Raw genomic sequence first — 10991 nt, 5'->3', positions numbered from 1 at the left:
TCTTCAAAATCAATCCGATTTTATTGTCATCATTGACAATAACTGATCCTTGTATAATAATGATATGAATATTCATATTTATTTCAAAAACCAGCCTCCAGACGCTCACTGGGGCTAAAGCTTCATCCAAAGGTACTATCAATTTCAATTTATTTCCAGACATTGGATAGACATACCAAACCAAAATACTGGCTGCGTCGCTGTTTACGATTAAAATATTAATTAGTTCAACTTTTCGTATTAGTTCAGCACCCACCCAAACCAAAATTCTCGCTGCTACACTGAAAAGCATCAGTAAAATTAGTTACTGAAAAATGTAATCGTTATTAAGCTCGTTATGAACTATTGAAGGAATTACATTTCAATTTAACAACAAATCATTAAAATTTCAAAAAGTTTTTTCTGAAGCATATTACGACCAATATATATATAAGAATTTCCAATGGTTCCCCATAAATCGGGAAATTAAAAACCAAAACTAAGAGAATCATGAAATTGTATTGGTATTTTTTTGAGTCCTGTTATTCTTGAATCAATAAGCGAAAGTCGTGTGCGTGAAGTTAGTAACTGTTTGTAACACAAACATTTTCGTTTGTACCTCAGGGATACTGGTAGAAAAATACCGCATTTCGTTCGGGTACCAACTTTACGGTTTTTTTCGATATTTCTCGAAAAACAAAATTAGTTTGAAAGTCCATCGTTATTAACTGTTCGTGATACAAAAAGTTTTGTTTGTTATCTAACCTAAAATGAAAAAATGTCACTCCTCAAATGCGAAGTTAGCACCAAATTTTTTTTTTGGAATTAGTAATCTTTTATATTCAATTCTTGTTGTTGTTTGATAAGAATATTTTGTTATTGGTTGCTCTTGATTTTGTTTCTCTGTAATTGAATATGATGCCTAAGTAGAGTATGGGTTACTGGATCTCTGATAATTGAAACAGAGGGAGCTAACTTCGCATTTCAGGGGTTCTTGTTTTCTATTGAAGGTAAGGTTACAAACGAATATTTTGGGGTTTCAAATGAATACTGATGAGTTACTAACGAATGGATAAAAAAAATTATTTTAGAAAAAATGGGTGCCAACTTCGCAGTTTAGGGGTGCTATTTTTCTGGTATCGTTGAGGTTATAAACGAAATTTTTTGTGTAATGAATAGTTATCGACTAAGAAATACCGGAAGCAAATACCAAAATATGAATTTCTGAAAAAGTAGGTGCTAACTTCGTAACTTCGCATTTTAGGAGTGATATTTTCCCATTATATGTTAGGTTTCAAACAAAAATTTTCGTGTTACTAAGAGCAACTAAAGATGAACTTTCAAACTGAATTTTTTTTCGAGAAAAATCGAAGTGAAGTTGGCATCCCAGTGGAATATGATATATTTCTACCAGTATCCTTGAGGTACAAACGATTTTTACAAAATTTTACAATATTTACAAATATTTTCTAACGAGTTACTAACGAATGCAAAAAAAAATATTTCTGCTATTTTCCTGTTATAACAAAATTTTTCGTATTATAAATAGTTACTTACGAAGTACCATCGAAAGTAAAAGGAAAATATAAAATTTTGGGGGAGTGTGTCCTAACTTTGCATTTTAGGTGTGATGTTTTTTCTTTATAGGTTAGGTTAGGTTAGGTTAGGTTAGGAAAAAATTTTTCGTATTATAAATAGTTCCTTACGAAGTACCATCGAAAGTAAAAGGAAAATATAAAATTTTGGGGGAGTGTGTGCTAACTTTGCATTTTAGGAGTGATGTTTTCTCTTTATAGGTTAGGTTCCATTCAAAAATTTTTGTGTTACTGAAAGAAGCGAACATTAAATTTCGAAAATGTTTTTTTTTTGAGAAAAATCGAAAAAAAATGTGAAGTTGACACCCCAGTGGAATGCGAAATTTTTCTACCAGTATCCTTGAGGTACAAACAAAAATTTTGTTGTTACAAATTTTCTAACGAGTTACTAATGAATGCAAAAAAAATTTTCTTCATTTTCAAAGAAGAATTTTTTTCTCGAGCATAATTGAAAAACTCTAAAAATGACCTTACATCTTTTTGGTCGTTCATCAGTGAAAAAAAATCACATAATAAAATACCATCAACGATGAAGTTCAGTGATAATTCTTTTGACAACGCTGAAGACATTTCAGGAGCTTTTGCAAGTTTCTTTGAGTCCGTGTACACACGAGATGATAATTATTCTGGGGAAGTGTCAAATTACGGATACGTCAAATTCTCAGTTATTTCACGGGAAAATCCCAGAAAGAGTGTCAAAAGCTTGAAATAAAAAAAATCTGTTGGTCTTACATTTAAAAAGGTTGCATTGATTTTCTTATCATTCCATTATTGCATATTTTTAATTTATCCCTATATAGTAACGTTTTTCCCAGTCCCTTGAAGTCATCGACTAATACTCCGATCCATAAAAAAGGGGATCGCAATCTTATTGAAAACAATCGACCAGTATGCATATCGAATGCTCTGTCTAAAATTTTCGAAAAAATAATATATAATGATATAATTGATAATTTAAATATTAAATCAATGAATGTCAACACGGTTTCGTTCGGGGAAAGTTAACGGTTAGTAATCTTTGTTCTTTTGCCGAGCTTGTAGCTGAAGCAATGGAGCAGGGCTTTCAACTTGATACGATATATACAGATTGTGAAAAGGCATTCGACCAGGTGAATCATTAATTGCTTGTTGATAAACTTGCTTCGAGTGGTTTTTTCAAGGAGGCTTGTAGCTTCATTGAGTCATACTTGAATCATAGAACACAAGTTGTGAGGGTTGAAAGCAAATTTTCTTACAAAATAACACAAAGTTCAGGTGTACCTCAGGGTTGCATACTGGGGCCCTTACTCTTCCTTATTTTCATTAATGATCTTCCTTCTTGTCTACGTTTTTCCATAGCATTGTTATTTGCAGATTATTTCAAGTTTTTCAGGAAAACTTTAAGTGTACTCGATTGCTTTATATCACAGAAAGATCTAGATGCAATTGTTCATAGGTTCAGAATTAATAAAATGTCACTTAATATAGAAAAATGTAATGTTGTCAGCTTCACTAGAAAATCTAACCAGGTACTTTTCGGTTATGAAATTGATTCGGGGATGATAATGCGTAAGTCAAATGTAAAAGATTTGAGTGTGATATTTGAGCACAATTTGAAATTTAACGACCATTTTGAGCTTCCGATAAATAAGGCGTACAAGCTTATGGGGTTTGTTTTGAGAAACACTAAGGATTTCAATATTTCAACCACCATTCTACTCTATAATACCCTAGTCAGACCCCATCTTGACTATGCCTCAGTGGTTTGGATGCCAATGACAATTACTAATATCAATAAAATTGAGAGAGTTCAGAAAAGATTCCTCAGATACTTACATCTAAGGAAATATCATGTATATCTCTTTATGAAATCATATATTTCCATGTTACAAGATTTCGTGATGTATACATTAGAGAAAAGGAGAAAGTATAATGAAGTGCTATTTCTGTCTAAAATCATTTCCAATCAAAATTGTAATTTTATTGATTTTATTAATTTCAAAGTTCCCAAATTGAATTTGAGGATGAAAAATAAAGAGATTTTTCTTGTTGAACCAGGAGGTTTTTCTCCCGCAAACAAAATGATGATTGTATATGATGAATTTCTTATGGATAATGATGTAAATATATTTTTTTACTGCTTGGAAATCCTGGGGGATTTATTTTTTCTTAGGTTTAGTAATGAATTGTTTACATTCTTCATTTGTAATTACTATGTATCATGGTGTGGGTCTGGCAATAAAATACATAAATGAAATAAATAAAATCTTCGAGGTACAAACGTAAATTTTTGTAGTACAAATAGTTACTAACGAGTTACTAACGAATGTGAAAAAAATTCTTCATTTTTGAAAAAGTGGAATTCCAGAATTCCGTAAGTAGCTAATTCTAGTTACTTACGCTTAATTACGCTTGTCAATACCACTATTGCCACTCGAGTCGTTAACGACAATAATCCTTAGAAGTCTTTCATCAACTTTTGATCGAATGACATTTCGTACAAAAATAGCCAATTGGTCCATAACTAATTTCTATACCTTCGTTAATGTTTACCATAACGTTGTAAATAATGCTATCGTAGTGGTGTTTCATAATTATATTGTATTCAATCGTTTTCATTAACTTGTTTAGAAAAAATTTTTCGACAAAAATGTAATTGCAGATCCCCGCCCTAATTTCCCTTTGATTCCCAATTGTAAAACGTAAAAATGAGAAATTCTTGCCAAAAAACATGTTTTTCAAAAATTTGTTCAGTTTAGTTTTTTTCATCTGGAGGCTCCCTCGTACCGGAGGCCCTCGGCGATCGCCGACCGAAAATTGAAGTTGACAAGAACAATGCAGCAGTTTATGGTGTTTTAAATAAATAGAATTCATGATAGGTAACTTCATTGAATTAGATTTAACACTTCAGGAGAAGTTAATATAATAATAATAAATCACTAGATATAACTTATTCAATTTCGATAACATTTTCAGTGTAGTACAATATGAATGAGAACATTCAATAATCTCAACATTTTTTTCATAATAGAGGGGTTGTTATTCTAAAGATTCAAGATTAATTGTGCAGTTTGAAGAAATGTCATTCACATTGCGTTTCCAGAACTTCTCTACCTCTTTCAGATTCTACCACGATGAGTCATTAGTTCCCATTAGTTGGTTCAACTTCCGTTTTAGTTCAAAACCCCCCTGAATCAAAATCCTGGCTGCGACACTGATAACGGTGAGGGTAGGTCAATTTTCACATAAAGAGCATCAGTAAAATGAGATGAAGATAAGATGAAATAAAAGAAAGTAATTTCCACTTAACTTTTAATGTTTGCGATATTTGTTTTGTCATTATTAACTAATCACAGAACATTAAAATATAGGTGGAATTTAATTTGTTTGAGTTTATTTCAAATTGATTCTCAAAGACCGATAATTCAATGAAGCATAAATTGAAAAATACCTGAAGAGAATAACAATAGAGTCAATAAAATGTATTCGTATTACATAAGATTGAATTCGAGCTAAATGTCGCCTTGTTGTATCTAATTGAAGAATAAAGTCGTTAAAAAAAAAAAAAATTTTCGATTAATACACGAAAATCTACAGAAATTTCTTTAATACTCCATGACATTTTCAAACTATAATAAAATTCATATTCGAGAGATATATACATTTAACTTGTATTTTCTATAGCGCGTTTCAATTTCTAAGTAAAATCAAAACAATATTTTTTTATGATATCTGCATAGAAAAAAAGCTTAAATACTTCAAGAATATTTTAGGGCCAAATTCACTGAAAATGAGGGATTGCAAAAGTCATTGAATACTCAATACAATGTGAAATGAAACGTGCATTCAAAATTTCCTATTCGAATTTCCCGGAGAACGACATAGGTAGGTACTGACAATAAAGAAAATTGAATTTTAGATAATACAATGAGATTAGAGATGAACGAAAAAAAGTTCTCTAATGTGAAAGAACACAAAACAATTATTTGGTGTCGAGAAAGAATGACTAGTTACTTAATATTGTATGATGGATTCGTTCCTTACATGATAAAAATTTATTATTAAAAGGAATAAAACAAAGTAATGAACAAATGTTTGAATGTTGACAAAAATCGTTTCGCTAATGCTAAAATATAATTCGATTGATACTTCAGAATAATGAACAATTTCTTCAGATTCAACTATACAAGCATGCTCAACATCCAAAATTTCGAATTTAAATATGAATAAAAATAATGTGAGTAATTGTATCTCAGAAGCAACAAAAATCCGAACGCACATTAATTAATCTAGTGATTCCTCATCACTTGAAAAAATATTCCAGAAGAAAATGAGGAAATACAACATATTTATTCAACTGATGATTCTAAATTCATTATAATCGATATAAAAATTTATTTTTGAGAATTCTTCATAAAAAATCATATATGAGATTGCTATACTCTCGAAAGGACAATTCATTCGTACGATATCTCTAAGAACTATTATTGGTTTTGAATGGAGGAAATGAATTCGGAGTCTACAAGTTTATTTTGAATTATTACCCTATGATTACTTTGAACCGAAAAAACATTCAAAAAGAGGATATATGAACACCAAAGTACTCATTCTTCAGATATTGTTCTTTCAAAATATGAGAATCATTGAAAAAAACGGGGCGATACCCTAAATAATGATTTCGAAATTCTCCGTATGGAAAACATAATTACAAGATTACCACTCTTGAAATCTCTAGATGAAGAATTATAATTTTCAAAGTATACTTTTGAACGAATAAACCTATTTAAACTCATTTCTATTATTAAATATCTTCAGATGAAGAATAGAAAATCATTATAACAAAATCTTAAAACCTCCACTATTCGATATATCCTTCTTATATATTTATACATTTTCATAGAAATAAAAATCCAAATTGACAAATTATTGAACTGACCAAAATAAAAATAAATCATCCAAAACTGTACATATTGACACAACGGTTACAGTTTCGTTAAATAGATTTTTCTTTTGGTTGGTTTTAATACTTTGTCAATTTGGAATCGTGTTTCTAGAAAAAAGAGTTCAAATTTTGTCCAAATTTAAAATTAACCTGAGGAAGATATAGCGCTGGCGAAACAATCAATCTGTTCCGCAGAAGAAGAAGAAGAAGAAAGATCGATCTATTTCTATGACTTCATCAGTAGATGGGCAGGTATACCTGAGTTAAGAATGTTATTCACAGTGAAATTAGAGATCGGAGTGTTAACTTATCTTCGGACGCTTTTTGTTGAGAACACAAGTCGTTATTATTTTTGGTTTTTAGTGACGAAACAAGTGTTAGTTCTGAATATTTCATATTCAAGCTCTTTTTCAGTTTATTTTGTGCTAATATAAAAGTTTTTGAAAATCATGGTGAGTTATTACCTACAATACTGTTCTCTATTGATTACAATTCAATGATTTTTTTCAATTTAATTTTTTCTATTTATTAAATGGAAAATAATTGAGTTGATGTGTGAATATTTGATTTTTTAATATTTTTTATTGAGAATGTAACTTAAATTGGATTTTTTCTATCAATTCCAGGAAAATTATGTACGTATTGTCTCAGACTATTCAAGAGATCAAATGAGATCTACAGAAGAAAACAATGGGACAAATAAACGAAAGAAAGGAGCACAATGTAATTGTAACAAACCAAAATCAAGAAAAACAAAAATAGAACAAAATGAACAAACGACAGAATTTCAAGGTGATTCGAAAAAACCGAAATCAAGAAAGACTGCGACAAAACAAAATGAACAAACGACAGAATTTCAAGGTGATTCGAAAAAACCGAAATCAAGAAAGACTGCGACAAAACAAAATGAACAAATGACAGAATTTCAAGGTGATTCGAAAAAACCGAAATCAAGAAAGACTGCGACAAAACAAAATGAACAAACGACAGAATTTCAAGGTGATTCGAAAAAACCGAAATCGAGAAAGACAGTGACAAAACAAACTGAACAAACGAAAGAAACACAAAGTGATTCGAAAAAAACAAAATCGAGAAAAACTAATAAAAAAAAAAATAAAAAAACGGAAGAAACACAATGTGATTCTCAAATACCCAACTCGAGAAATTTAATTGATGTCTATTCAGAAATAAAAACCGATCCTGAGTTGAAAAGATATTGGCACAAACGGTTTCAACTTTTCAGTCGATTTAACCATGGAATTCAACTTGACGAAGGTAAGTCATATATTCATTTTTGGTAACAATTACGTGGTTTAGGAAAAATCGTATAATTCAATTTTGTACTTAATATTTGAAATTCAAATAGGAAGTACAAGAAATAAAATCAGCATGAAATATTATTATTGATAAAGAGATATAATATTCGTGTTATAGAAAATAAATGAAATGAAAAAAGTAGAAGTATATTTATTTGAGCTTATACAATATTGAAGTTCTATAATTTGAAAAACGAGAAAACGTAATTCTTCAAGGAAAAATCGTAATTTTAGCTAAGAATGACCAATAATAAAGTTTTGAAATTGTTGGAAAATAAAATCAATCCTCATCTGAAATTTGAATATAATTTGTTATAACACGTAGAGATTGTCGAAATGTTTGTTGTACCCGAATTTTGAGTCAAGAATGGTTTGAAATTAATGGGTTCGACTTAGTGATGAATGATTCGAGATGTGTTCCCGTGTGAAGGGAAAATATAGAAACTTGAAATTTTCAGGGTGGATACAATGACGAATATCTCGTTAAATTCGAGTTTTGTGATTTTTCGGATGGAATGTTGATAAAAGTGCATTTATTATTAATTGTAAGTCTAACGATTTTATAAACTTTATTTTTTTTACAGAAAGTTGGTACTCCGTCACTCCTGAATCAATTGCCAAGAAAACTGCAGAAATATGCAGAACTAACGTAATAGTTGATGGATTTTGTGGTGCTGGAGGGAATTCGATACAGTTTGCCCTCACATGTAAGAAAGGTAATAAATTGAAAAATATAATGCAAATCAAATTCCGGATTCGTCTATAATTCACTCGAAAATATTTCATAGAGTACCGTTAACCTATATTTATTCTGGTAAAATTTGTTTTTAATATAAATTGTTCCTCGGAATAATAATGATTCACAATTTCAAGGAAATATTGAACACTTCAGATTGATAATAGGTATCAATTTATTTTTTCCAAAGAAATAATGAGTATGTAATTGATTCGATTAATTATAGTATAAAAAAATCATGATTTCATTCGAACATACTTTTACCTAATATTTGTATATACCTACACTGTGTCCGTAAAGTATGAAAAAAATTCATTTTCAGCTGAACAGACCTTTTAAGAAATAATCCTGAAACACGTCGATTTTTTAATTTAATTTACAGTATTCTAAAATAATACTCTAACATACAGGGTGAATTACTTTCGAGTAATGACGTCACCATCATTCATTTTGAATTGAACACCCACATTATGTCTCAATTTTCCGATTACTCTAGCTGAGCTGATTTAAAAAATGTATCACATGTTGATTCCAATTGGTACAAGCTGAACAAAAATACAATAGTTTTGTGTGTGCTCATAAAGTCACGCGTAACATTCTTCATTAATTAAATTGTCACCCTGTAGTTTGTTACACTTTTAGATTAATAAAAATGAGCTTTTTCCAAACATGTTTGGTACTTGTGGTCTAGCACATAGAATATTGAAGGAATTATTTCGTATTTTTATACATTTTCATTAATCTAAAAATTTAACATACTACATTTAACAGTGTTATATTCAAACCAATTGCCGCTAGACAATAAGTATTTTTGATAATATTGTTAATTTAACTAATGAAGAATGTTACACGTTACTTTATGAGCACACACAAAACTATTGTATTTTGTTCAACCTGTACCAATTGGAATCAACATGTGATACATTTTTGGAAACAGCTCAGCTAGAGTAATCGGAAAATTGAGGCAAAATGGGGGTGTTCCATTGAAAAGAATGACCGTGACGTCATTACTCGAAAGTAATTCACTCTGTATATTAGAATTTTATTTTAAAAACAGTAAATTAAAATCAAAAATCGACATGTTTCTGGATTATTTCTTAAAATAGTCTGTTTAGCTAAAAATGAATTTGATCCATACTTTACGGACACAGTGTATAAACTTCAAAAATTCTAAGCGAGAGGCTTGATCGAAATTAAAAGACAGAAATTGAGAACTCCGAAATATTCAGAAACTCAATCGGTAAAAGTCCTAACTCAAAGGAACGTACCAGTAGGTACGTTCCTTTGAGTCTCTGGCAGTAGCCAGATTACATTGAAGAAATATCTTTTGCAATATTAATTCATTTGAATTTATTTTCAGTGATCGCAGTCGATATCGATCCAAAGAAAATCGAACTTGCCAAGAACAATGCAGCAATATATGGTGTTTCGGAGAAAATTAAATTCATTGTTGGTGACATCATTAAATTAGCTCCAATGCTAAAAGCAGATGCGGTTTTTCTGAGTCCACCATGGGGAGGTCCATCTTATTTAAAGGAAAGGGTTTATGACTTGGAAAAAACGCTGAAGCCTGTACCATTTTCGACATTGATAAATGTCTGCATGAATATTTCTCCCAATATTGCAGTTTATCTCCCTAAAAATGTCGATACCTACGATGTAAGTATTAACTTCTTCCTGATGAACCATACTGCAAAATTGGAACAGTTGCTATATACCCACGCGGAGATGCAGTTAATTCACAGTACTTTATATTGTCGAATCATTAATTCATTTCGTGTTTCATCGACCAATTCCTAAAATCATTTTTGACATAATGGTGGTAGTAATAGTGTGTTTGAAAAATTTTGAAAGTTTTCTTGTTACTAAAACTAAAAAAATCACCAACAACCGAATAACCATTTTCATTAATGAATTATTATTTGTTTCAGATGGGACAATACTTGGGACGACATCTAAATATAGAAATGGAAGAGAATGTATTGTGTGATAAAATTAAAGCAAAAACATTTTATTATAATGGACTTGCAGAAAAATATAAAATGTATATAAATAAATGAAAGTAATGCAATAATATATATATATATATATATATATATATATATATATATATATATATCATTGCATTACATTCATTTATTTATATACATTTTATATTTTTCATTATAATAAAATGTTTTGTTTTTGCTTTTATTTTAAATTTTAAAACATATATGTTTTAAAATTTCATCCCAACTTTTGTATGCCTTCTTGTTAATAAATAGAATATACTCGAGTTAATATCATGTGTATTATTTATTTAGTTGATCAATTAATATATTGAATGTCATAAAACCAAATATTCCTTATATGCTTGGTTAACGTCTTTCATTGCCACTTCAGAAAATACTGTTCTTTAAAATCAATCCGATTTTATTGTCATCATTGACAAAAATGATATGAAT

At 29.8% G+C, this 10991-nt stretch overlaps 1 protein-coding gene across 1 annotated transcript; it reads left to right on the top strand.

Annotated features, from left to right (window-relative positions):
• The first annotated feature begins 3025 nt into the window (after nt 1-3025).
• On the top strand, nt 3026-10619 carry LOC123685334 (trimethylguanosine synthase-like). Its single transcript, XM_045624993.1, has 4 exons — nt 3026-3122; nt 8396-8527; nt 9908-10206; nt 10479-10619. Exons 1-4 carry the CDS (start codon nt 3026-3028, stop codon nt 10605-10607), a joined length of 657 nt encoding a protein of 218 aa, XP_045480949.1. The 3' UTR covers nt 10608-10619.
• Nucleotides 10620-10991: the final 372 nt, after the last annotated feature.

Source organism: Harmonia axyridis, chromosome 7, assembly GCF_914767665.1.
Source record: "Harmonia axyridis chromosome 7, icHarAxyr1.1, whole genome shotgun sequence".
Classification (NCBI taxonomy): domain Eukaryota; kingdom Metazoa; phylum Arthropoda; class Insecta; order Coleoptera; family Coccinellidae; genus Harmonia; species Harmonia axyridis.
The sequence above is the reverse complement of the archived record's forward strand: the minus strand, read 5'-3'. Positions and strand labels throughout refer to the sequence as shown.